General features: G+C 43.8%; 2 protein-coding genes and 1 long non-coding RNA gene across 5 annotated transcripts in view; 2 read left to right on the top strand and 1 right to left on the bottom strand.

Moving 5' to 3' along the window:
• Positions 1-948: 948 nt before the first annotated feature.
• Positions 949-3,459, bottom strand: LOC138104269 (uncharacterized). 2 transcript variants are annotated; one of them, XR_011148001.1, is made up of 4 exons: positions 3,372-3,459; positions 3,175-3,271; positions 2,152-2,809; positions 949-1,920 (listed from the first exon to the last, which is right to left on the bottom strand). It is a non-coding gene; the product is annotated as an uncharacterized lncRNA (long non-coding RNA). The 2 variants fall into 2 exon arrangements; XR_011148000.1 differs by having other exon boundaries at positions 949-2,809.
• A 126-nt stretch (positions 3,460-3,585) lies between these two features.
• On the top strand, positions 3,586-15,442 carry LDHB (lactate dehydrogenase B). 2 transcript variants are annotated; one of them, XM_069003329.1, is made up of 8 exons: positions 3,586-3,680; positions 4,897-5,028; positions 9,234-9,351; positions 9,840-10,013; positions 11,795-11,968; positions 13,245-13,362; positions 14,243-14,366; positions 15,095-15,442. In XM_069003329.1, exons 2-8 carry the CDS (start codon positions 4,903-4,905, stop codon positions 15,260-15,262), a joined length of 1,002 nt encoding a protein of 333 aa, XP_068859430.1. In that variant the 5' UTR covers positions 3,586-3,680; positions 4,897-4,902; the 3' UTR covers positions 15,263-15,442. The 2 variants fall into 2 exon arrangements, with proteins under 2 accessions (XP_068859430.1, XP_068859429.1); XM_069003328.1 differs by lacking the exon at positions 3,586-3,680 and adding an exon at positions 3,998-4,099.
• Positions 15,443-25,681: 10,239 nt separating this feature from the next.
• GYS2 (glycogen synthase 2) overlaps positions 25,682-26,949 on the top strand; it is a 43,690-nt gene continuing 42,422 nt past the window's right edge. Inside the window, exon 1 of the mRNA XM_069003327.1 lies at positions 25,682-26,209. Coding sequence (XP_068859428.1) covers positions 26,089-26,209 — 121 coding nt within the window. The 5' untranslated portion in view covers positions 25,682-26,088. The remainder of the gene's footprint in view (positions 26,210-26,949) is intronic.

The following is a 26,949-nucleotide window of genomic DNA, read 5'->3' as shown; positions in this document are numbered from 1 at the left end:
GGTGGGAGTGGGAGAGGTGAATCTGTTCTTTAGCAAAATTCACTGTAAGCAATATCCAGACAGGGGGGATCAAATAGCATAGATCCTTCTCCAAGTACAACACACGTATGAGGAAACCTGGATTCAATTCCTCAAGAGGTATTAAGTCCTGCAGTTGTGGAACTACAGAAGTCTTTAAATGCACAAGATATGTTTCTATGTGAAGCACTACTGCAAAACCTACTGTAATACAATGTATTACTGTATTACAGGAGGCAATTACTACTTACCTACTAACTCACTGCTATTACAACAGTGCTGTACAGGAGTACTACAAAAATCTCTGTACAAAGATCAGTTGAGGTGCTACACACCAGATGTGCTACACTCTGTGTGTGACTACAGGGGGTGATTGCACTAATGTAAAAAACTCTCCAGCATGAACATGGCCTTGCATCTGTGTCTGGAGAGGTGTTAGGCTGACAAGGCCACATTCACTCCTTCAGACATACAAATTAAACCACAAAATCCATACATAAAAATCTTAGGACTACTAAGTTTTCTGAACAGTTCAGAGAAAAAACACACATCCTTATGGTATGGAAATTCACCTATTGATTAAAAAAATCACTGTCTGTAATTTCAATTTCATATAGTTTTACTTGCATATGCACTATTTGCCCCATTTCTGTCTTGTCACTTTGTTTAGCAGCTGTGGTTTCTTCTGAAGTTTTTAATGAGCCAGAGCTCATTAAATCAATGCAGTTTAGTTCTTACAAACTGGGTGCAATTACTTACCTAATTGCAAAACTTATCACCATTTGTTTCCACTGGCATCAAACATATCATTAAATGAGATAATCACATTTCACTCCTTTTGCACTATAGCCCCCAAGCTTGTGTTTGTTTGGGCTTTTTTTATTAACTGCTTTATAAAGCACTTAACTATTATGAATGTGTTATCTGTTTAACACTGTCTAATCTTTAAACAAAAATTAAACAGAAAGTTGGCTTGCTGCCAAAAATAAGGAACTGTTCCTTCAAACAAAACCAGGGAAAAAGAAGCTTGCAAAGCTGCCACTCCACTCTTTATTGTGTGATGTATTTTCTTTCCAAATGGCAAATCCAGGTGAAGAAGCACAGAGTTGACATAGGCAGACCAGAATTTTAATTCAGCATCTGCCAGCATTGCATGTGACAGCACTTAATGACTTCCAGCAGATTAATTCAGTTCTCTGTATTTTGCAAAGCTGAACATCTAATTCTTTTCCCTCCATTGCATCCATGTGAAATAATGCTTAGAACAAGTCCATCTTGCAGGGCAAGGACCTGATCTACCAGGTCTAACACAGTGAGAGAGAATCTTTACATTATGTTCTCCTGCCACCAGCCCTGCATCCCATCCTGTGGTGTAATGGGTTCCTTCCCTTCCTAGGTTAAATTCTTCATGAGTTAGGGCTACAGCCATCATCAGACCATGGCCATCAGACCATCAGCATCTTGCTGTGTGAAACAGTCCCACGAATAGTTTTTCAACTGAGATCTTTCTTTTTAATCAGGTTTAAAGGTAGTTTTGGAAAACAAAACAGCAGGGAAAGTCTATCTACTTTTATGTGTTTTGTGAAGTTGATGGGACAGATGCAAGTAGTGAAGTGTCTCAGACTTATCTAATGACACACTTTGTATACAACCCAAAAGCTGAAAGTGATTAAAATGTATACACAAAAGATACGTCATAATTGTATAAAGGTTAGCAGGCAAATTTATTTACACTGTGTCCCTTAATATTAGGGTTTGTTTTTCTGGAAAACCACACTGCATAAAAAATGCCAGAGTTGCCAAACTGGAGCTGAACTTTGAAATTGTGACCTGTCACCAGGAGACTTCCCGTGTGACCTTGGGGAGATCTTTTCACCTCTCTGTGCCTCAATCCTCCATTGTCTGGAACAAGTATGTAAATAATTAAGAGCAGGAAGAGGGAATAAGCTTCTTTCTTCCACCCACCTCTTGCTCCTGCCTTGTCTATTTAGATTGAAAGGACTTCAGGGAGGGGACTAAATACCCTGTTCTTTTAGCCCTGCATGCAAAATGAAGCCTGATCTAAATGAGGGCCCAGAAGAGCTGTGGTAAACTGTGGTAAATGGTCCAGCCTGCCTTTTAAAGCTTTATTACCTTGCAAATATGAACGTGGCATTTCCGTCTCTAATTCCAAACGCTACTGTGATAATTGATTGCTGAAAGCTCATAAGAAGAGAGAAGGATCCTGTCCAAAGAAGACACAATGCAGTGGTGAACGTTCCTCACAACAGGCACTGGCAGGACAAGGACCTTTGGTTATGGTCCAGGAATTTAAAAACCTTGCTCTGGTCCTTCCCTAATCTTTCCAGAACCTTTTCATCTCCCTTCCTCCCTATTTCCTTAAATTTCAGCTGTGCATGTGCATTTCCCGCTGTGATTACAGATTTTCTTACCCTTACATTTCATTGTGTAATTATTTACCTCCAGCTCTCATTGCAACTGTAATTTCAAAGTCTTGAATTGATTTTCTTACAGTAAGCTGCTACCTCAAGTGTCATGTGGATGGCTTAACTAATTTCTTTCCCTCCAGGGGACTCTTAGCAACATCAAACAATGTAAAGAAGCAAAGTAGGCTGCAGACAATGATTTAAAGCCAGCATGGGTCTGTACTGATCTGCTGCCCAGAAAAGCAGGTTTCATCCTTTGCTCACCACCATGTTCACCACTTCTCTCATGCTCACACCATCCTTTGTTTGGCTACTTGATGAGCCACGGGGAATTAATCCAGTTATTACTAAACAGGGCAAAATACCTGGTAAAAAAGAAAAAAAAAAATCAATAAAACTTTAAACTAGCCACAACAACAGAATTTAAAAAAAAAAAAAAAAAAGAAAAAAAGGTAGTCATAGGCAAGCAGAGCTAGGCTCTCTGCCTAGTCACATTTAACCCAGTGACTTACTTGGGAGGACTCTGGAACCTACTGTTGTTTTCCCTCTTGTGAGAGAGACTTAATCATGTGTGATGAGGAACCTAAAGCTTTCTGGATTTTCCCCCCAGTGGAACTAATTGTATACCATTCAGTGTTTTGCTTCTACTTTCTTCCTTTCCTGCTAGAAAGATGTAATGTTACAGCACTAGATGAAGACACTGTTTGCTATTATTCCGTATTTTGCTTGCCTTGGTCCTGGAGGAATTCCAAGAAATCACTTCCTTCTGTGCTAAGCAGCAGTGGCCGCTTGTACACCCAGATTTTCAGTTTGTGTGTTCCGTGGGTCTGAGGAAAAGGAAAATATCGCCTGACTCTTTTTGCTACTTACAGTGCCAGATGTGCTTATAACTCCAACACGGCATGAAACTACATTCACGCTTATTACCATTTTTAAGGGATGCCCTACTGGGACATCGCGAAATAGAGAGCGTGATGTGGGTCTGGCCGAAGCGAAGGGAGAGGGAGGAGGCGCGCTGGTAGTGGCTCTGCTCAGGTTACGTTCCTTGTTGCCCTGTCTCATGTTACATCCCTTGTTCCTGCCAAGGCATCCCTCTGTGGTTCCAGGCGGGATTCGTCCAACCACCAAAAATCCAACCGGAGTCAGCCCCAGGGCAGAAATCAGAGAGCGCAAAAATCAGATACCTCTGACTAAGGAGATAGCCCCAACTTGAGCAACCTCTCCCTGGAAGATCAGGTAAAATGCTTTATTTTTGCCGTATTTTAACCTCGCTTACTGCGATTCTGGCCGAGCCTGTGGCTCTGCGGCGCTTAGACACCAAGAGCCCCGCTGTCTCCTGTGGAAGTGAGCGGTGGTGATGCTGCCGAAGCCACCAGTGCCCAGTGTCGCCCGGCCACCGCCGGCCCCGGCAGCGCAACTGCTCCCGGCCGGGCGCCCCGCGCGGACACAGCGCCGGTACCGGGCCGGCAGCGCGGGCCCTGCGCCACTGCAGAGCAGGGGCGGAGCGGCGACACCCTTGAGACTCCGTCCTTGGCGGCGATTGAACGCGGCCGCCGCCTCCCCCCGACCCCGCCGCCCGGCCCGCCCCTTCCGCTGCGGAGTGCTCATTGCCCGAGCCCCGCACACCGCGCTCTCCTCGCCGCTCCTGCTGCCCGGTGCGTACGGGGACACCCGTACGGGACGGGGGGGTGCTGAGCGGCCGCCCAGCCGGCCTGTCCCTTCTCCCTCGGGCGGCTTGGTCCCGCCGGGGATTTCCCCTTCCCGCGGGCCGAGCATCCCTGCGTGGGGGGCCGGAGCTGGGCCTGGCTCCCGAGGGTTCGGGTTTGGAATGGCCAGAGTCGAGCTGGGGTTCCCGGAGGTTTGGGCTGAGGTTCGGGGCGGCCGGAGCCGGGCTGTGGACCCCGAACGCTGGGGTTTGGGGCGGCCGGAGCCGGGCTGTGGCTCCCGAGGGTTTGGGGTGGCCGGAGCCGGCCGGTGGCTCCGGGCTGGTCGCCGGCCGTGCTCAGGCCCCCCGGTGCCGCCCCGCGGCTCGTGGAAAGGAGACGGGGAAATCCCAGCCCGCTCCCTGTGCCTCGGTTGGCTCGTGGAGTCGTGTCCCGGAGCCCCGGTGTACCGAGAGGTGAATGCCCAGAGCCCGGCAGCGCTGGTGGAATTTCACCCTGCGGCGGGCGGCTCTGGGAACGCCGGTATCGAAGTGTGCTGCCGACATCGCCCCCGTGCAGGCCCTGGCTGGGCACAGGGAGGGCAGGGACCCAAAGCCTCGTGGCCTCGGAGGGTGTGTGGGCGTGGTGTGTGGTGACTCGTGGCTGGGAAGGAGCCCTGCGAGCAAGGGCAGCGTGCCCGGAGATGCCTTATGTAAACCCGGCCGTGGCAGGTGACCCCTCCATTCACAACACGCCTTTCAGCTCCCCCTGGCCCGCTCTGATCCACGTCTTTCCATCTCTCCTCGCAGAACACCATGGCTACTCTCAAGGACAAGCTGATCAGCCCCATCGCGGAGGGAGCCAAGGTCCCCAACAACAAGATCACGGTTGTGGGGGTTGGCCAGGTTGGGATGGCCTCTGCTATCAGCATCCTTGGAAAGGTACGGCTCAAGGACTTCGTGCTCTCCAAGCCCCTGCTGCTGTCATGCTCTGTGCTGCCTGTTCGTCTTAGCAAAGGGTGGGAAATTTGAGAGGTTGGTACAGGAGTGAACCATTAGCAGCTCGGGTAAGCAAGCAGTGACCTACAAGCCTGACCTCCACATTCAGCGTCTCCATCTCCTCGTTCTCTCACCTTTCTGCCTGTGCTTAGCAGTAAATGTCTCATTAGGCAGAGTTATTTTCCAGGCTGCTAGGGAAATGTAGGGAGGAATGGTTCTGAAGCCCCTGCCAAACCTTTCATTCTCATCTTAATTTTCTTATTCTTCTGCCACAAAGCTGGAGTTTGCTTGCTGAGGAGCTCTGCTGGGCAAAGAATGGGGACAGAGCAAAAATCTAGATGAAATATAGGATAGGAATCAGGAGCGTTTGCATTTTTTTCTTTTAAAGAATGTGTGCCCTAGTAGCTGAAAATACTAGTATCCCCTTCAGTATCTTCTTGATTTCTCTTAAGCCCTTATTGCTTGTTTGTATGACTTTATTTTTTCTAGAGAGGTGTTAGCTGGTTTTTAAAAAACTAAAAACAGAGGGCTGGACTTAGAGGCTATTATGACTTTTCCTGTTACTGCTCTGTGGGATATTTTTGTCAAATCTCATGGTGCCGTCTTTGGGCAAAGTAAAGGCTTTTAATCAATGAAGATATCTTGTAGTTTGCACTTTGTTTTTAGAGAATATTGTGAATTAGTTAAATTTGGAAAGACAGATGGAAATTGCAGACTTTTTTTTTTAAAAGAAGGCATCAACAGATATGCTCTGCTCCCTTGCAGGGGGCAGATCTTAAATCAGGTAGCTCACAGTCAAATGAAAAATCGTGTTTGTACTACTAAACCAGCTGTATTTTGTTTGTAGATGATCCTTCAATGTATTACCCTGAAGATGCATGTTTTAATGCATGCTTAATTATAAAAAAGAAAGTAAGGGCTTTCAATTGCTCATACTCGTGAGCCTTGGCAGCAAGGAAAACCTGACACCAGGAACAGGCCACAGTGAAACTAAGTGTGAAACTGATGTGAAAGTGGCAACTAGTTTTTAAAACAACATATATAAAGAAGAAATTTATTGGAAAAACAGTGATAGTTCATTGTGGTTTTTTATATTTATAATTTTTAAGCACGTGGTCTGAAATCAATTGTTTTTGAAGTGCTGTAACCTGTGAGGGAGCCAGGTGATGTTACCACAAATTGAATCTACAGTTCAGCATTCATCTGTGTTTAATGCACTGCTCTAAGCAGGATCAAACTCTGTTGTCAGATATCTAAGCACAAAGTTTCACTGTTAGTGAATAGTATGCACCAAACACAGAGTAAAAACTGGTTTTAAATTCTTCAAGCATGAATGATGACATGGAATTTGTTTCAGCCAGGCTTTTGTTCTTTTCCTCTCACAGCTGTAAGCTGCAGTATAAAACATTTCCCTAATGCAGCCATCTGGTTCTTGTAACTGAATTAAGAATCATAGACTCTTTTAGGCTGCAAAAAATCTCTTATGATCATTGAGACCAACCATTAACCCAGCACTGCCAAGTCCACCATGTTCCCAAGTGCCACATCTAAAAGTCTTACAAACACTTCCAAGGATTGTGACCCAGCAACTTCCCTGGGCAGTCTGTTTCAATGCCTGACCACCCTTCCAGTGAAGATTGTTTTTGTCCTATCCAATCTAAACTTCCTCTGGCACAGCCTGTGTCCTGTCCCTTGTTTCCTGGGAGCAGAGCCCAATCCCACCTGGCTACACCCTCCTGTGGAGAGCCAGAAGTTTCCCCCTGAGCCTCCTTTTCTCCAGGCTGAGCCCTTCCAGCTCCATCAGCCACTTGTGATGCTCCAGCCCCTTCTTCATCTCCTTCTCCGGACACAACAGAGAGGGCTCCAGCCCCTCAATATCTTTGTAGTGAGGGAACAGAATTTGAGGTGAGGCCTCACCAGTGCCAAGCCCAGGGTGATGATCAGTGCTCTGGTCCTGCTGGCCACACTGATGCCAAGAAGATTTTTTGCCTTTTCCTTTATACCCCTGTTATACCTTTTTACAACCTCTGTATTCCTAGTGCTTTTTGCCTACATTCTTGGACTTGTTTGTCAAGCTGAGAGACTAAACATTTTAGAAGCTTTGTAGGAAGGGATCAGTGTGCCCCAGACCCCAAGGTCCTCTCCAGAGCACATTCTGTAAACTAAGGTAGAACCATCCAGGGGAAGGTTCCTTGGGGAGGGGGGCTCACTTGAGCCTCTCACTGGGGAATCTTTGATAGATCTGCTAATTAGTAAAACCTATAATGTTATACTGGGTCTTTTGGGGCATATTCAGGGGAGTGCGTTTCGATGCATATGACCTGGACGTGTGCACCTAAGGATCCTTAAAATAAATACCAAGATAAAATCCCTTTTCCCCTTCTAACAGTGTATGACTCTTGATTTTAAGACCAGGAAAAGGCATCAACAGCATTCCTGATGCAGCCAAAAGAACACCTTTGGCCTTTTTGGCCAGCTGGGTTGGCTCATGTTCAGCCACTGCTGACCAATATGCTGTGGGTTTGACTTGTGCAAGATGCTTGGCTGTAATACTGATGTCAGTTTACTGGTGTGGTATTAAATACATAAATTTGCATGACTCTAAAACTTCCACGTTGGTTATTTTTAGCTCCTGCTCAGTTAGAGGCAAATCACTGATGTTGCCATACTGATTTAGAAATGGAAACATCGCCACAGTCATAAATCAGCTGCTCCCAACGAAAATATTTTAAGCTGAGTTTGTGTGAAGCTTCACTCCTGTGTGTGGTAATAAAGAGATTAAATCTCCTCCAGGCAGGTGATGCAAATTCATGAAATGAGTCACTGGAGAGGTATTCCAGGTGCTTTTCTGTTTTAGTGAGAATTGGCTCCTGGATCCTGTGCAGTATGGGGAATACTGGTTGCAAGTTCTAGACTGCAAGTCCCGTGTGGTCTGCCTGTGTGTATAAATCTATCCATAATTGTACATGTGCACACATTATTTCAGATTCTGGTTGCACTAATTTCTTAGTTTAACACCAATGACTTCACTTAAGGATTCTTTCTCATGGTGTTTAAACAACTGAGAATAATTTTAACCTGCAGGCTATTTTGAAAACAGAAAAAGTACAAATACAGATTCCTATGCTTTTCCTTCATCAGTTAATAAAATGAGCTGCTAAAGGAATCAATGCAGAAAAGCAATTAACTAACATTATTTTAAAGTATGAAATAAAAACCTTGAATATGCCTGCTGTTAAATACATTTTCCACAGGAAAAACTGTGTCTTCTTTCATGTTTAAAGTATTTTAGTTGCTAAAAATGGCTTACCTGCTTTCAAATGGGGTGTAGGTATCTAGGAAAATAAAGAGAAGTAGTAGTCTTAATTTCAGCATAGTTTTTTGCATGATGAGCCTTTAAGGACAATGGAATTTACCAGGGTAGTAAACATTTCTGTCAAAAGGCAGTAAATGTTTGCATTAGAGCAGAAAGCCTTTCTCCTCCACCCCCATATTTCAGTGTTTTCCTGTTCTGAGGCTGTATGATGTTATCTCCCAACCTATTCTGGAAAACGAATACATGGCTAAATCTGTTCTGCAACACAGTAGCTCCTGTACAGAAAACACAGTAGCTCCTGTACAGAAAAATAGCTAAAGAATCTGTTTTCTCTCAATTTTAGTATTGAGGAGGTCTGTTCCCATTGTATATTTTTGTGAAATGAATTGACTGATGGTATGTTGAAAGAGAATACTTACTTGATGATTATGTGGTGTCTTCCTTTAGATATTTAAATATTTAAAACAGGCTTAATTTGCTGGATAGATTTAGAGGGCTCCTTACAACTCTGAAAGATGGAACTTTTTTCCAAGGGTAATAGCTAAATTAAGAAGAGCTTTCCTAGCAGAGGGTTGGCTGTGCACTCAAACTCCCTACAAATGATACTTTTTTTGGAAAGTCAGTGAGTTTCATGAACCTGTGCTGTAGTAGCCTCTGACTTTGTGAGATACATCAGAACACCAAGATAGTGTTGTCCCACTGGTTTATCGGGAGAAGAGATGCTTTCAGATGGGTGAAACGTGTTACTTTAAAATGCTATATAGCTGAGCTCTGGGTTGACTTTAAAATGCATTTGAACTGCTTTGTTGACTCCAAATGTTGTTGTTTTCAGGGTCTTTGTGATGAGCTTGCTCTGGTTGATGTTATGGAGGACAAACTAAAAGGAGAAATGATGGACCTGCAGCACGGGAGCTTGTTCCTTCACACTCACAAGATCGTGGCAGACAAAGGTTCACCTCCGTTTCTTTAAGACTGATATTCTGTGACTTTGCTTAATAGAGGAGAATTAGTTGTGCAATCCTAAAGAACTCTTAGGATTTGGTATTGAAAAGGTGAAGTGTGTCAGTTGGGGTGAGAGTTCAGATGAACACCATGGTGGGAGTGGCTCTTAAGTCAGACTCTCTTAACATTTCTTTACAATTTGGGGCTTATTTACAAAACTGATTTTAGTGAAACTGTGTGTAGAAGAAATAGTATTATTTTCATAGTGGTAATAAGGGTTAGAAAGGTTAAATGTACTCTCAACACCCACATATTGATATATCAGGTCAGTGTTACGAGATGGTGCTGGCTTTCAAACTGATGTCTTGTGGGTTTGGGTTTGAATGCAATGCACAGTGCAGAAGCTCCCTGTAACTCCTGTATTAACACAGTGCTACTGGAATTAGTGGAATTATTTTAAACACTCTCTGTATCTGTTCCCCTGTGCTCTGCTTAGACTATGCTGTCACTGCCAACTCCAAGATCGTGGTGGTGACTGCAGGAGTCCGTCAGCAGGAGGGGGAGAGTCGGCTCAACCTGGTGCAGAGGAATGTGAATGTCTTCAAATTCATCATTCCTCAGGTTGTCAAGTACAGCCCCAACTGCACCATCCTGGTGGTTTCCAACCCAGGTAAGGCAGTCTTTTGCTAAATACTTAGAAATTTGCTTTGACAAGGTGAAACACTAGCTAGTTCTCAGAAAATCTCTTCAAATACAAATTGTTGAAACTCAATAGCTTTTTGTGGACATCTGAGAATACAGACAAAACACTCTGTACTTTCTGATGCTCTCTTTATTCAGAACTTGTCAAGGTGTCCATATTTTAAAAGAGTGCTTTGTGATAAATACTTAAGTTCTTTCCATCCTTTGGCTTAAGCAGTAGGAAGTTCAAATTTCTTATCTCTAATAGATAGTTTTTGTGTCTGGATAGGATAGGGCTGTTTTTCAACATGAAGAACTTGCCCTATAGTTGTGGCTATATTTTCAGGAAAAAGAATTTACATGCTGAAGCCTATGGTGAAACAAGGGCTGGCTATACTTCACAGTTCAGTTAAAACAGAACAAGAGTTAATTATGCATATTTGTGTGTTCACTTGCAAGTATCTCATTTCACTGAGACAGCTTGGATGTTTGGATGTCCAAAGGTGGCTGTAAATGTTCTGATGTGCTTTGTAGGGTGTTCCTGTAGGGTTGTCTTTGCTTATTCAACATCTGAGTGAAGCCAGTACCGAAGAGCTGTGGTGATTAAGTTACACTGCTTTTAAAGATAACCTGGCAGAGTGGAACCAGTGCATGTGAAGCTTGCTGCTCTGCTTGGAGTTGAGTAATTAGCTGGTGTACAATTAGCCAGTGTTCTGAGCAAATACAGTAACTTGCAGCAGTTTTAAACATTTATCTAAAAATCAAACTGAGACAAAGATCAGGCTGAATTCAACCTGTAGACTTCTCTCCAGCAGAGCAGCTGCAGGAGGAGAATTACATGTTGCTTTTTCAGAATTATTTTTATAATCCTTTGTTTTCTTAGTGTGTGGAGTTTTGTCCACAAGTTTTATATATTGAAGGTCACTGTGAGCCCATGAGAAGGGACTTTGGGGGTGTAACCTTGATGCCCAGCTGAAGCTGTAGGGAACATGCCGCTTGTGAGGTTTGAGCAGTGCTTTGGTGTCTGAGCAGAGCAGATGATGCATTTCAGATCTGTGTACACAAATGTGTTCCCTCCTGAGAACTGCCTGGCTCCTCAGAGTTGGAGTCATAATTAATTCCTGCAGCCTGGTTATGATTGTTGCTTTGAGCTGTGGATTAGACGTTTTCTGCTCACATACTTCTGTCTGCCCTACCTAGCTTTGGTTTTTTTTTTTTTTCCTAAAACGGTATTTTTAGAAACACATGCAGCTAAAGCACATGCTCGTCTGGCTTTTCATGCTGCAGAGGTGATAAATGCAGAAACTGCTTAGTGCACAAATCAGGAAATTAAACTGAAGGAATTACCAACTACAAAGAGTATGTAGATCTCAGACTTTTGATTCTGAATTGTTTTACCTATTGTCATGGTGAACTGGAAGGGCACATTTCTTCAGGAAATTGCTGGAATGTTTTAGCCATGTGAGATCAGTCCCAGTTCTGCATGCCCTAGGGCTTTAACTGTGACAAAAAATAAGTGTGTCCAACTTTAGCTGGTAGGAATCTAAAGACCTTCTCTGAATTTTCTTAGGACCCATCAAGCTACTGATCAAAATTTCAAGTAGTGCCTCTGTTTTAATCCCCCAAATAGTCAGATCCAAAATTCATTGACCGGTGAGCCCAACTGTGTTTTGAGTCCTCCTGATTGCCCTGCTACACTCAGTAAGGTAATTGTTGGAGCATTCTTGATGTGAGTGGAGTTTCATTTGCCATGCATGCTTTTCCTTTCAGTGGATATATTAACCTATGTCACATGGAAGCTGAGTGGGCTGCCAAAAAACCGTGTGATTGGAAGTGGCTGCAATCTGGACACGGCCAGATTCCGTTATCTGATGTCTGAGAGACTTGGGATCCATCCAAGCAGCTGCCATGGCTGGATCTTGGGAGAGCATGGTGATTCCAGTGGTAAGGAGTCATTCTTACCTCCCTGGGAATGAGCAATATCATATCATATCAGATGTTGAGGCCTGAGGTGTGTTACAGGATTCTGAAGGAAGAGCTGCAGCTGAGCTCAAGTAACTGGTACTTTGCTGTATTTTTATGAATATTAGAGTTGAGAGAAGTCTAGGGAATCTACTTACACATATTTAACAAATGTGAGTGTGGCTGTATGATTGAAGCCTGAACTGAAAAGGCAAATTTTTTGAGTGAAGTTGTGTCCTGAAGGCTACAGCTTGCTCCTTCTCTTTATCCTCAGGATTACCATTCCATAGCCTGTAGCACAGTTTTCCTCTGAAAGCAGTATCTGCACTTGCTAGGGCAATAGCAGAGCTTGTTGCTCTAGCAGTCCAGATTCAGGCTTACAAAATTATCCCTTACCTTATTTTATGACTTCTCTCCTTGCTGTTGAAAGCAAAGATAGTTTTAAAACATGAAATCAAAGAAGTTTATCTGTCTTAATTCAGTTCCTGTATTTCAAGTCTGAAATGATGCAGCAGAACGTTTATGTAGATTGGTACTGCTTCATATTTTCACGCTGTGTATTTCTAAGGGAGCCACCTCTTCAATGTCCCATTGCATTTGATCAAAGTACAGTGTCTGATCAACAGCAGCAGTTGTTGTGGCCAGCCCTACACCAATGAAAGCAGAGTTTGGCTGAGCACATGCAGTTTATCCTGTGTCATTGTCACAGCTGCTTTTGCTTCAAAGTAACTCAGAATTCCTACTTAATTCCCAAGAATAGAGACTGTTCCTGCCTCTAAGCTTCTAGGATGCAGGGAGAGGTGCAAATCCCTATCTTGATATTCTAAGTTTGCATATTGCTACTCTCTTATTCATGTAAATAAGAATAGACTTCTTGAAGGCTAGCCCTAATACTGATTAGTGAAACTGCAACTACATCCTTGCTGCAGTTTTGAGTAAAATCTGTTTTAAAAGGCTGGGTAGCTAAGATGTGCCTTTTTACTAGAATTTGATGTTTCTGACTTCAGAAACTTCCACGGTCTGAAAGTTCTGCTGTCACATGTTAAAACTGACCTGTTAAAATGCCAGTACTAAAATGGTCTCATATTTGACTCCCAGAGTTCTCAGATTTAACTGTAGCTAAATAAAAACTTAAAACCTGCCTCAGCCATTGTTGTGGTTCTGGCTGCTCCTACTTGGTTTCCAATTATTTTAGCTAGGAAGAGTGGAGGGGGAATTGCCAAGTGCTGCTGACACTGATGTCCTGCCTCTGTTGCAGTGGCTGTTTGGAGCGGAGTTAACGTGGCAGGGGTTTCCCTCCAGGAGCTGAACCCTGCCATGGGAACTGACAAAGATCCTGAGAACTGGAAGGAGGTCCACAAGCAAGTGGTTGCAAGGTATGATGACCTGAGGGATAATGTGGGTGGATGCCATGCTGACAACAGCTTGTCTGCACTCTGCCTCTGCTCTGGTGCAGCTTTCATGCCCTCTTAGGTAGAGCATTGCTTGAGTGAGTGGGACTGCTGGTTTAAACACAGAAATGCAGGATTTCAGCTGGTAAGATGTTATCCTGCAGTGAGACAAGCTATTGCATAACAAACCCACTCAAATGCTGGAGCACCTAGAGCTGTGTGTGCTTGTTTTCCCACATGGAGCTGCTTCAGTGGGTAACTTTGTTCAGAGGGCACAAGAGCAGGAAAAGGTAGGATGTTTCTGTGAGCAGAGTGTTGGATTTGGGGAAAATTCCATCCATGGATGCAGGAGAGTTTGTGTACAGCTGACTACATGTTGCTAAGTCTTTTGTGAAATGAGTGTGCACACAATGGGATAAAGTGTGTGCAGATGTTGGCTAAAAACCTCAGGGTATAGTGGTGCTTTGACTAAATGTTTGCCTTTTCCATTGTGCCCCTGACTGAAACAGAGAGCTTGTCAGGTATAGGTGTGGTTTTCTACTTAACACTAGGATCTCTTCCTAGATGGGAGCTAATTTTGTTTTCAGCTAATCCTGCAAGAACAGCAGGATTCTTTATTATGCATATGGGATAATGTAGACTTTATGCTTTATCCTCTAATGTTGAAACACGTAATTTGGACATCCTAAGTCCAAAACTTACAGTGTTTTGCAGGAGTTTGAAAATTTTTAAATGGGTGGGATTCACTGGTTTTAAGACTTGTAATTTGCGGTGTCTTGCGTGAAGACATCTTAATGCAATTAAGAAGAAATTAATTAATTAATTAATGAAGAAATCTTAACATTGTATTTCAATGTTTCCTTAGTGCCTATGAGGTGATCAAACTAAAGGGATACACAAACTGGGCTATTGGCTTTAGTGTGGCTGACCTCTGTGAGACCATACTGAAGAACCTGTGCCGGGTTCATTCAGTCTCCACTCTGGTAAAGGTAAGTAGTGGGGGCTAATTGGACACTCTGGCTCATTTTGTTGTTGTGGACAAGCTAAATAGTCTGAATTAGCAATATGCTAAGGAAGCTTTGTAAAATACTCCTTTGAATTTCAAAAAGGAGCTCACTACTGCTGGTTTTTCTAGGCTGACGACTTTAGTCTGTTCCTCTGACAAGTATGGAGCTGAAAATAAAGTTCTCTATGCAGTACTACCCTTGTGTGAAGCTTTGCCATGTGTGGCATGCAGATTCCTTGAAAGGAAGTTTCAGTGTAAAAGTGGAAGACTTGTTGGAAGCCCACCTGTGATTCGAGGAACCACTGCCTGGCAAAGGTGCTAGGGAGGAGAGCTGTGTCCTTTTATAGCTGGTGTAACTGGCTGCATCTGGTCTGTACTGGCTCCACAACCCCTGCTGCAGCAAGGGCTCTGAGCAGGGGGAACTGCTCCCTCTTTTGACCTGTCCTGAATCTTTTCAGCTCCTTGCTGTATAGAACTAAAAGTGAGAGGTTTGAAGGTGGGGTTTCTGCCACCAGCTGTTTGGTGTTGCCAGGCATTTGTTCCAAAACAGCTCTATACCATTTATTTTCTCAAATACATCATGGCTGAAATTTTTCTCCAGGTTGTAAAATGATGGATTTTGAGCTCTGCTCTCAGGAGGTTCCCTGCAATACAAACCAACCACAGATCTGTGGTGAGGGGCCTGTGTCTGATCTCTTTTGTTTGTGGCAGGGCATGTATGGCATTGAGAATGATGTCTTCTTGAGCCTTCCTGCTGTCCTAAGTGCCTCTGGCCTGACGAGTGTCATCAACCAAAAGCTGAAGGACGATGAGGTGACCCAGCTGAAGAAGAGCGCAGACACACTGTGGAGCATCCAGAAGGATATTAAGGATCTGTAACTCATGAATGTTAGGTTCCAGCAATAGGAAAACAGCATGTTGTGTGCAGATGTGGGCTCTACTCACTACACATCTCAATGGTTAACATTAAATGCTCTTCCAGACTTTCGTCCATGGTAGCTAAACTGACGCTTGCTGTAACGCACAAACCGTACGAACAAATAAAGCAATTTCCAGGCATCTTTGGTTGTCCTAGTGACTCATTTTCAGTATGACAATTACTTACCTTACACTGGCATTCTCCTTTCGTGTTTGCCACAGACTGCATGGGAGTATAGACTTGATGTGTCCTTTTAAAAGGCTAGAAACAAAGTAGTGATAATGAACTGGTGTGATTTCACTAACACCACCTTGCTGCAAGGATTTTCTCAGTCCAAGTGCTAAGTGTAGTTCATTCCCAGAACTGTTTCTGATAGAGAACTTCCTATTTTTTGCTGATGGATAGAGGAAATGGAATGGGCATTTGACTCTGTGCAACCAGCCAGAAATATGCCAGCAATAAGATTCTGTATGCTACTGGCCTAGAAGGAGTCCCATAGATCCTTCTCTCTTCTGGATTAAATTCTTTGCTTGTTAATGGTGTCTAGTTTTTTATAATGTTTGTAAAAACAAAATTATTTTCTATTATCCAAAATTCAAGACTTTTTCTGGACTTAGACTGAAATGTTGTAGTTACAGTCTTGTTTATTAAACAATCCAAGTTGGGTCTTAAATCTCTAAATTTCAGCATAATTGTTAAAATCTTTATATACTTGGAGGGGGAACCGTTTATTTCTTAATCACTTACTGTTATGGAGTAAATACCATAAAATGCACTGCTCAACCTAAATGTCCAGGGGACAGAGCATCAAATCCATCTGTCTTGTGGGGCCTGTAAGTTTTGTTTCATAACAGATGGTCTGAGACTTTGCTGGAGCAATTTAAAGCTCTTTTCTATCTGCATTAAAATGCTTTGGATATTGGACTAAAACACTTTTACAGGCAGGTAGCTTAATTTTTGTAGTTCCTTTTTAAAGGGAAGATCATAGAAATGTTGTTATATTGCAGGATAACTTCTGTGATTCAGTAAGGCTCATGTAGTTACTGAAATATGCATGGGATGCTGCTGGCAGCATTATTTACAAAGGGTATCCCAGGGAGACCTTGGGAGATGTTTTATTCTTAGTTACAGGCTAAATTCCAGACTTCTTTGCCAGTAGGAGGGAGAAAATTATATTCTCTGCTTTCCTAGCTTGGTGTGGAGATCCTACTGGAAGGCTTTCTACACCTGGATGGATTAAAGTTCCTGCTAAGAACTGCTCCTCCTCGGCTGTTACACGGTAAATGGCACAAGCTGCTGCTCTTTTCAGGACACACCCATTAGGAAAATTCACCTGAGCACATTAAGTACAGGAACCTTGCACAGTTCCTTCCTGGCTTTGTTCTTACACTGTTCTCAGTTAATGAAGTAATTCAAAGTTGTGTTGTGGGACCTTGTCTTGCAGGATTGAGTGATGTGCATGAAGAGGCAGCAGCTGTCTCAGAGAACAGGGAGTGGGCCCTTTCCCCTTCTGGTGGTGATGATTGATTTTTGAAGGTCACAGTAAATGACTTCTCACTGATTGCATCCTCACCCATTAAAATGTAGGGTCAGATCCTGTTCTGTGGTTGGCAAACTGAGACCCACAGGTACATTTTGAGTGTACATGGTCCTGGTTCTTGAGCTGGGAGGATTCTGTCACCTGCTGTCTGTCAGATAACTTCAATCCCCTCCAGATCCACAGGGGAGTTTTTTTTGTTAGTGATCATAGACTTAATACAAGATATTTAGTGCCTAGACATTAAGCAACCAGAGAGCTAATGACAAAATCTATTTTGTTAAAAGACTATGTGGATACAGGTGAAGGAGGGAACTGAAGGAATGAAAAAACCATTGGTTTGCACGATGAGAACTTTTCTCAGCACATCAGCAACCTCATTGTACTACTACCTTTCTTTCCCTTTATACTTTCCTTTTCTCAACTTCTACTTTTTGGAGATATGACATCATGAAAGAAAACGCTAAAAAAATTAAGCAGCAGTGAATAGGTCTCCTGGGTATTATGGGGGATTAGTTCCAAATGGTTAAATAGGAATGAGTATCCTAGGTTAGTGGATTTTAAGATTTCAGAAATAGGCTCTTCAGCTATTACTTGCATCCACTGATGTTTGTAAGCCCTATGCAAGTACATTGATTATATTGTGAGTATTTTTTGTTAGGAGTCTTACCACACAATCTTGTATCTTCATTGCAGTTGCATGACTGTAGAAGAGCTTCCCTGTGTGATTATACAATACCAGCCTGTCACCTCCTGTTACTTAGAGTCTATCCACAGTATAGTCTTATATCAACCATATAAATTCCTAAATAACAGTATTGCTGTAGAGCATCTGTGTGTTTTTATCCAAATATAATAGGCTCATGTTTATCTTCTGTATGCTTTGTTTGTCTAGGCCATTGATACATGAACCTTTATCTTGTTTTATCCCAAGAAAGGCAATAGAGGTTTTTAGCCACATTCTGATGTGTCAAGAGGTACCTTGGTCACTTGTTGGTCCAACAGAGAACATTGTGGTGCTGTTGAACAGAATAGTGCAGCCAGCAAGAAGAAATGCTTCAGAACACTGAGGACAGCTTGCTCTGCTCACTCACACAGGGTAAGATCAGTAATGGTATTTTAATTGCCATAAGGCTCTGGACCCCCTTGCCTTTGCAGGTGCACAAATACTGGCTACAGAATAGAAAGTTGGTGTGACTACCCTGCAAATGCAGATGTTGACAGACAACAGAGGCACAAGGGATTTTACTGACTTAGTGTTAAGCCATGTACTTTTGTATTAGTCAAAGGATAAAATTGGGGCAGGGAATTGAAGGCAGGTTTGAACAGTGAGACAGTTAAAAAAACAGCTGCAGAGGATGAAAATGTTTTATAAATGTATTTTGAAGACTTTTAGTGCTTATGTGACTTTCATACTAGCTGAATTAGAACTGTGTTTTATGGTAAGTAGGTGACTTCAGCTGCTCACAGAGTTCCTGTTATCCTTGTGTTTACACACTCCGTGTTAGCCTTGTGCTGCAGAGAAATGCTGTTTCCCTTGATTTACAGGTGTAGGTCAGAACAATTAAGCCACAAACTCTCAGTGGAATGTAGATGCTGAACTCCCTGATGTCAGTGTGACCAGTAGCCCAGAAATATTTAGGAGCCTGGTCCTTACATTGTGCTCCTGTGGCCTCCAGGGCAATGTCTAATTTTGGGCATTTCTTTCTTCTATAAACACTTCTCCCCTAATGCATGTGTGTGTATCCAGCCTTATGCAAGACAAAACTTCCAAAGCCTTTCAGACTACATTAGGCAGGGCATTCCTAAAATCCACACCAGTCCCTGTGGTGTACTACATTTTTATAAACTGCTCCTGAGATACCATTGCTGTGTGACTTGTTATTCTGTGCCAGCAAGGGAGTTGTGGAAATAATTAACTTTAGAATGATCTGTTGGAGAGGTCAGGCTCAGGAGGGCTGGATTTGCTCAGTGTCTGAAATGAATAATTTACCTGCAAACATAAGCAACAAGGACCAGGCAGAGGCTATGCAAAGTAAGATTTCTGAGTAAATACTTTTTCTTTATGGTCTTCTCTTTAACAGCTCTCCAACGTTATTTAGGTGTGTTTACATATTAAATACCTGAGGTAGAAAATCCAGAAAATTTGTCAAAATAGCACAAAGGTGGATTCCTACCAATACTGATTTCTGGAAGGGAATATTGATAATTCTTGCTCTGTGAGATATGCTGAATGAATATACAAAGGGCAGCAAAAAAAAAACCATTTTGCTTGAGATATTGTTTTCTCTGTGATGCTAATTCTGTATTTTGGGCAATAAGACAGAAATACAATGATTTCCAAAGTCTCTGTTCACTCAGCAGTCTCCACCAGTAGTAGATACTGGAATACTCTCCCAGTATCACTGGGAATCAGGCATGTCTAAGAACCACATCAAACTCATTTTCCTACCCACATATGACAGTAGAGGAGTCTCTGATACTCTGAAGATCAGTCTAGAAGAGTATTTGTTGAACTTCTGTTCATTTTATTGAGTTTGTTTTTCCCATAGCAAATTGCTGTGCAGAAGGAAATAAATAATTTTAAAACTACTTTTGTACTGGTTTGATTCTGCACGCTGTAGGGTTTTGTTTGGTTGATTTGGTTTGTTAAAGATAAAAGACAGAAGAATAAGAAGAAATATCGTTTTTTTATATGCTTCAAGGGCATTCAGGTCAGTAGAGGGGCTCTCAAAGAGACAGAATAGAAGTTAAGAGCACACTGACCTTAGCTCAAGTGCCTCTATTCCACAGAGTAGGATTTATGCTTAAGTGCTTTGTTGAATGGGGTTACATTTCAGTATGTTAATCTGAAGGGTTATCATGGCATAACCTGTTTTTTATAAAATCCTCACTATACTTCCATAGCTGAATGAATGGAAATGCCTCTTTCAGCACTGCACCTCTGTTTGCAGCACAGTCTTTCAAAGCATGGAAACCTTTGCAGCCAGAGAGGTAAAATCATGCAGTGGCCACTTGCTGCCAGCCCTGACAACAATTCTTCCAAGGTCACACCAGATAAAGATACTAAGAAGTCACACCTAGCCTGTGTCTTTTAACAGGGAAAAAACCCCAATCCAACAACAACAACAACAACAACAAAAAAAAAAAAAAAAAAAAAAAAAAAAAAAAAAAAAACAAAACACACCAAACCCCAAAAATCACAACAAAAAGCAAATCTGAAAAGAGTTGACTTTGATGTAACAGAAAGGAGAAAGACCTATTGTAAGCAAAGGACTCAGGACAGGACAAAACCAGAAGCTTCCAGAGAGTATAGTTACAGGAGCAAATAGTGGCAGAACAAGGGGGAATGGCTTCACACTGACAGAGAGCAGGGTTAGATTGGATATGAGGAAGAAATTGTTCCCTGTGAGGGTGGGGAGGCCCTGGCACAGGTTGCCCAGAGAAGCTGTGGCTGCCCCATCCCTGGCAGTGTCCAAGGCCAGGCTGGATGGGACTCTGAGCAGCCTGGGATAGTGGAAGGTGTCCCTGCCCCTGGCAGGGGATGGGCCCTGGGTGATCTTTAAGCTCTGTTCCATTCTGTGATTTTATGATATTAAGCAAGTGAGGCTTCGATCTCTCCGTGATTGCAACCTTTAGTTTAGGAGAAAATACCACAAGTTACCCAACGTACTGACAATTCCCATGCTAAATATGACACAAACACTGTGCTGAGCTCAGAAAACAAACAAAGCAAATACGTGTGTGTATATCTATGGAAGTGTTTGTGTCTTTGTACATGAGTCTGAATTATAGGCGAGGGCATGGCACTGAACAGTAGAAAAGAGGCAAAACACTGGATTAGTCTTACATTTTACTTTTTCAAGTTACAGCCATATCAGGCATCATACAGAAAATCCTGGTGCCTCTCATAAGTTTTCTGCATGTGCCATGTGGCTGTACATTTATTTCCCAGTAGAATTAGGGGGATTTTTTCAGTCTCTGAAGCCTAGTGCCTCTCTGGAGATACAGAAAGGGACACTGCTCCCTCTCAGAGCCTGTGAGCTGTATGTCCTTCCTTTGTCAGGAGATCACTCCAGGTGCCTGGGGTCAAAAGGGAGCATTCCCAAACCTCTGCTCACATGGGAATCATGGCATACATGAATTGTAGCAAGCTTTTATGCATTGAGCAGTCCTGTCCGTCAGAAGGATCCCTGCTAATCACAGCATTTATTTTAAACTTTAAATAGGATGGTGGCATTCTGATGCTTATCCAAGTTGCAGGATCTGTCTTAGTGGCCAAGCTACTCTGGCATAATTTTCCAAAGCCAACTCCAAAAAGACTAACCTTAAACTTTCCCATGGCAAGCTGGTACTTGCAGGATGTCTAATTCTTTCTGTCACTTCTGGATGAAACAGCAGAGGCTGAAACATTCTGCAGAGCTGGGAATGTAAGCCTCTCAGACCAGCTGAGGGGAATGTCTTTTGTTTGGTGTCTCCTGGAGTCCATGCACTCCCAAATTCCTAATTTGGGACAAAACATACCAGGTGTCACTGAGAAAAATCCATGGTGTCTCCTCAAATGTTTTGTAGCCCCTTCTCCATCCTGGCCATTCCACAGGATTACTAAACATGGCTGTCCTCTAACTGGAGGGAAAATTCTCCACTCGTGGGAGATTTGGAGCATTTGTTGACCTTGCAGAGGGCAGCAGTGACGGCCGTCACTTCACAGCTGGAATGAGGTGAACTTGCTGCCAGGCAGGCAAGGAGGGCTGGCCCTAGAGCACGTCTGGCCCCTCCCTGATCTTCCCTAAACCCTGCAATGACAGAACGACAGCGACACTGGAGAACTCATGTGAATACCGTCAGTGCCACCTACTGCTCTGTATCACAAGTACAGTGTGTGTGCATCAGTGACTGCTACAAACCCTACAAACCTCTGTCCTGTCCTACTCTCAAATTTGGCTCAGTATCTACAAGCCTTTTTAACATCCATGCCTGATTTTTTTTCCCCACAGTTAATTTAGGCAAACCTCGAAAGGACAGTTGTGTTCAGAGCAAGCCGGTCCTAGATAGGTATTTCCTCATAAACTTCCACACATGTGGAGTGTTTCTTTCCTTACAGGCACCTTCTCACTTGCAGCCAGGGAGACTGAGATTGATATTCCAAGAAAAAAGGTTGTCTTGGAGTGGTTCTGCTGGAAGGACTGTGGTGTGAAGACAACGTCCACGACTCACTTCTTGGGGTGATGTACTGAGTTTTTTGCAGAAAACTTTGCTCTACCCAAATAGGAATTGGATCAAAGTGTGCAGACAAGACAACATCCTAGAGGTAACAGTCCCAAATGAGATTTAGGTAGGCAGAATGCACAGCATTGTCCCTGAGTTGCTCTCTCCAGAGAACTCTAGGAAATTTGGGAAAAACAATACACACTTTGTACATTTCTGTTCAAAGACCTTGCAAACTCAGTCTTCTTATGGCCCAGTATTCTTGCAAACAAAATTATTTCACTTCTGTGGGCTGAAAAAGAATTTGGTTCGGTAACAACTGGTGTCTGGCAGAATTGCAACACAATGAATAATGCATTACCAAAGGGCATTTGTATAGTTTGTGATAAGAACAATATGAGAAGCTAGGCTGGACTCAAAACCAGTCTCACTGGTTTCCAGATTTCTGGGAAATATTTTAATCAATGTTATATTTTAAAAAGTAGTCTTTCTGGTATGTTTCCATCTCCCTACTTCAGCAGCTGGCCTCTGTTTGGTGAAAAAGGAGTGAACTGCACGATCATAGTCACAACCTTTCCCTGCCTCTGTGACAAAAATGACACATTGTTCTAGTGTCAGCAGAGCATCCCTTTCAGCACTTGCACCTTACTGCACTTCACATGGAGGACAGCTAAATTAATGCCCTGCTTCATGTCAGAATATAGCTTTTCTTCTGAAGAGCTTTTATTTTGTTTTACTGTATGTGCACAGCAACACACACAACCTCCTTTATGGCCCTAAACCCAGATAACTCCAGCTGCACCCCAGATATCCCACAGTTAATCCTTGCAGGCCATAAATATAATGAATAGGGCCCGTTGCCCTCTAGGAATTAAGAACATTTGTAGGGATGAAAGTTTCTGGACTATCTGTTGGAGCTTGCCCTTTCTGGAAAATTCAAATTTTTTTTCTTGCTAATAATAGAAAAGCAGGACTTTGGGATGGCATTGTGTGAAAAAACCCCAAAAAACAACAACCTTCTTTAAGATATGCAGATTGGATAAAATGAAATGTGCTCAGGATACAAAGGAGTGCTGGTGTTCACTGTGCTATTGAGCACTTTTTATCAGTTAAAACCTCCGTTATCTCCAAGCTGCCAAAGGTGAGTTACTCCCAGGTTCACCCAAGGATGGCATTGACAGTGCCTGTGAAATTATCTCATGGTATCTGACCATTCTTTCTAACTCATTTGCCAAGGTTTAGGGAATTATATAATCTTTTGTTAAATTCAAAAAGTAAAAGAACTTTCATCTTATTACAAACAGAAGCTGGAAAAACATGACACTCAAGAACTTGAAAACCACAGACTGTGTAAGGAGCTTGAAAATTTTGCTGTTACAACTTCATTGTTGTAAAATTATTTACATGTTTTTCAGGCTTTTGAATGCTTAGGGACAGTGGTATGTCAGTGAACCAGTGCCACTGGTTATCTGGCATCACCTAGAGGTTTTCTTTAGAGGGATGGAATGCTTCTCCTATGAGGAAAGGCTGAGAGAACTGGGGATGTTCAGCCTGGAGGAGGCTCTGGGGTGACTTTATTACAGACTGAAGGGATGCTACAAGAGATCTGGAAAGGGACTTTTTACAGTGGCCTGGAGTGACAGGACAAGGGGTGATGGCTTTAAGCTGAAAGGCCCTGGCACAGGTTACCCAGAGAAGCTGTGGCTGCCCCATCCCTGGCAGTGTCCAAGGCCAGGTTGAATGGGGCTCTGAGCAAGCTGGGATAGTGGAAGGTGTCCCTGCCCATGGCAGGGGGGATGGAAATTGATGATCTTTAAGGTCTCTTCCAACCCAAACCATTCTGTGATTCTGTGGTCCCTGGAGAGGTAAGTGATGTGAACAGTTTTGATTTAAGCACCTTGAGAGCTGTTTGAAGACCTGCAGAGCACAGTGGTACCCAGCCAGCCGTGGGGATGAGGCCCACACAACCACAAATCTGTCAGGATTCCCTCTGGAATGCTGCAGCTCCTGGTATTACTCACAGTGAAGGTGATCACACTCGGTGTGGTCAGTGAGGGGTGTTGGGGGCTCACTGCACCCCCTGTCTCCTTTAAAATGAGAAGTTTTGCTGTGTAATCATTTGTACAGGGTGAGGAAAACCTGTGGGGCGGGGATGGACTTGTCAGCTGCTTAGATCTCTGTTCTCCACTCCTCACCTGAGATGGCCTTTGTGCACCTGGAAGCTTTAAGCCTCACCCTCAGCGTGAATGTCCCAGGAAAAGTATGAAAGTGTGACTTGGGCAGATTTGATGTTCAGAAATGAAGTGAGCCCTAATATATTACTGGTTTTTCTTTTAAATAACATGATTTTTTTAGCTTTGGGATGATCTGGTTTCCTACCTACTCCAGGTAGTATAAGCCACAGCTGCTCCAAAAATAATGATTTTGGCCAGGCCTTTTTTTCATGAACTGGTAAATAGGGCAACTCAAACCATTCACACAAAATGACACTCAGCCCATAAACCCTTGAATCTTTCCCTGGCCTCTTACCAGGCTCTTTTCTGAGACAGCTCAAGTTCTCAACTCTGCAAACAAGTTTTCTGCACCCTTAGGTTTTTTCAGTGAGCTGTATCCACCATCTCAGGGATGGGTCTGACTGCCATGCATGCAGAGAGGGCACAGGCAGTGGAAGTGGAAGAGCAAGTCTTTTGGGGAATAGTTAGTCATTAAGGGAGGCTCAGATGTGCCATGCATTATGTATTATGTCTAAGAGACTCCTATGCAGATGGGCTGCCTGTCTCCTGAACCAATTGTCTTGGCCTTGTTTTACCTTGGGTGAGCTCAGAGCCTTTCCCTCCATGCCTTCTGGTGCAGTGTAATTCTCCACAGTGCCACAGACATCCTGGATCTCACCTGGAGATTTCCTCCCTGCTGAACTGGGGAGTTTGGGCAGGTTGTGTTCTAATGGGAATGGGATTCAGCTTGCACAGCTGTTCCAGGCTCACTGGCTTCTCAACCAGATGTGTAACATAAGCATCTAGCAAGCAGGTAGCTGCTCTGGGGATCTCAGGCTGTGAGTTAGGGATCAGCATCTCTGCAGATGTGTGTTCACTGCTCGCAGCATCCCAGCTCTGTGCTGCAGAAGACAGGGGCATGCTGTGCCCTGACTTAGTACTCACTAAGCTCCCTGGGTGGAGGACATGGGCCCAGAGGCCAGGAAAGAGCTGAGGCATAGAAAAAAGGACAGCAGGTGGAAAATCAGGGACGGGACTGCAAGGAGGCGCAGAGTGCATGCCAAGACAGGGGTAGAGCCTTTGTAGCTCTCTAAAAGCTGGCAGGGCTGCAGAGCTGCTAAAGCAGCCAACAGCTGGTGCAGAGTCCTGGGAACAGAGCTGGAGATAATTGTGGAGGCAGGAGATGAGGTAAACTCGGGCTTACAGACTGCTGAACTGAAGAAGAAGAGGACACAGCGTTTAACCTGGCAAGGAACCCAAGAGACATTGTGTCCAATGAGTCTATTCTAACCCCTTTGTGGATGGCCAGCAGGTAGGGAAGCTCCACGGGTGCAAGGGGAAGGTGTGTCTCGAGGGGAGGACTCAGGGGCTGGACTCAAATCAGGTGGTGAACTCCAAGTGTCCTCCCTGGTGGAGTTTGCTCAGGGCGGTGCTGAATTTACAACCGTCCAGTGTCAACTGTCCCTGAGGTGCTGGTGGATACTGAATGCTGTGACTCAGCAGCTCAAAACCATTTTTTTACCTCCTTCTGAGAGCAGAAAAAGAAAGAGCTCTGGCCCCAAAACAGTCGAGACCTTTCTCAGGTCAGTCTTAAATTCTTACCTCTCCCAGCAGCTGCTTCTCAAGCCCTGAGGATTTCACTGAGCCAATTTAATGCTGGTGGTCAGACAGTTTAAACCCATTAGCTCCCAGCTATCTGAATAATTTTCTCCTGGGATCCCAGCACACGGGCAGACTGCTCTAACCAGAACTGCAGAGCACTGCCACGGGACCTGGACCTTTGCTGACTGCTGTGGCCTCTGTGGTGAGCACTCAAGGGCTGAAGAAAATGCCACTGGCAAGATCCCTGTCCATGACATCTCTGAACGGGCTTCCTCAGTGGGAGGATGAAGACCTGCCCGTGGAGGATTTGTTGCTCTTTGAAATTTCTTGGGAAGTTACCAACAAAGGTTTGTACCACACTTGGGGGTTAGTATTGCTGTTTTCTCAGGAGTGGAGGGAAGGATGAAGAGTTGGAGAAGAAAGGCATTAGCAGGGAGATTGGAGAGGGCTGCAGAGCTGCTGGATTGGAAGAAGTGCAGGTGTGTAATCATGCATGCTGAGTGTGGGCTGCACCTGCCTGGGCTTGTGTGGGATGGGCAGAGCCAGGATGTCGCTGTGTCTTTTTGTGTTCCACCACCAGGGAGAGGGGGTTTGAACATCTAAGTGATAAGTCTGAGTGTGCAGATACATATTTATTTATTTGTATTGCTTTGTACACATTTATGTTCTGCCTTCCATGCAAAGTCACTTGGGAATGTCATGCATGGAAATGAGCTGTACAACAGAGATCAGATGCAGAGCAGTTTAGCAGTCCCCTCTCAGCCTTCTAGAGCAGTGTGGAGAGGAGGCCAGGCTTGGAAGGGGTACAAATAAATAGAGCTGTGTTACAGCCACTGAACAAAACCCAGGAGTCAATGACCAGCAGCCTTTGTGTGCCAGCTGAAACTCCTTTGGGCTGGTCTTTGCAAACACAAGTGGTGCCAGACAGGGGCTTCATTTGTTCATTGGTTGCAGCTGGTCAGGCAATGGGCACGCTGCTTGTTGGGCAAAAATCCTCCTTCTTCCATTTCTAATTTGCCCATCAAATAATCCCCTTTCAGGTAGGTGTAGTTCTGCAAGGGTCCATTTTCAACACAAGAGCGAGTTA

Source organism: Aphelocoma coerulescens, chromosome 1A (genome assembly GCF_041296385.1).
Source record: "Aphelocoma coerulescens isolate FSJ_1873_10779 chromosome 1A, UR_Acoe_1.0, whole genome shotgun sequence".
NCBI lineage: Eukaryota > Metazoa > Chordata > Aves > Passeriformes > Corvidae > Aphelocoma > Aphelocoma coerulescens.
This window is presented reverse-complemented; position numbering and strand designations above follow the sequence as displayed.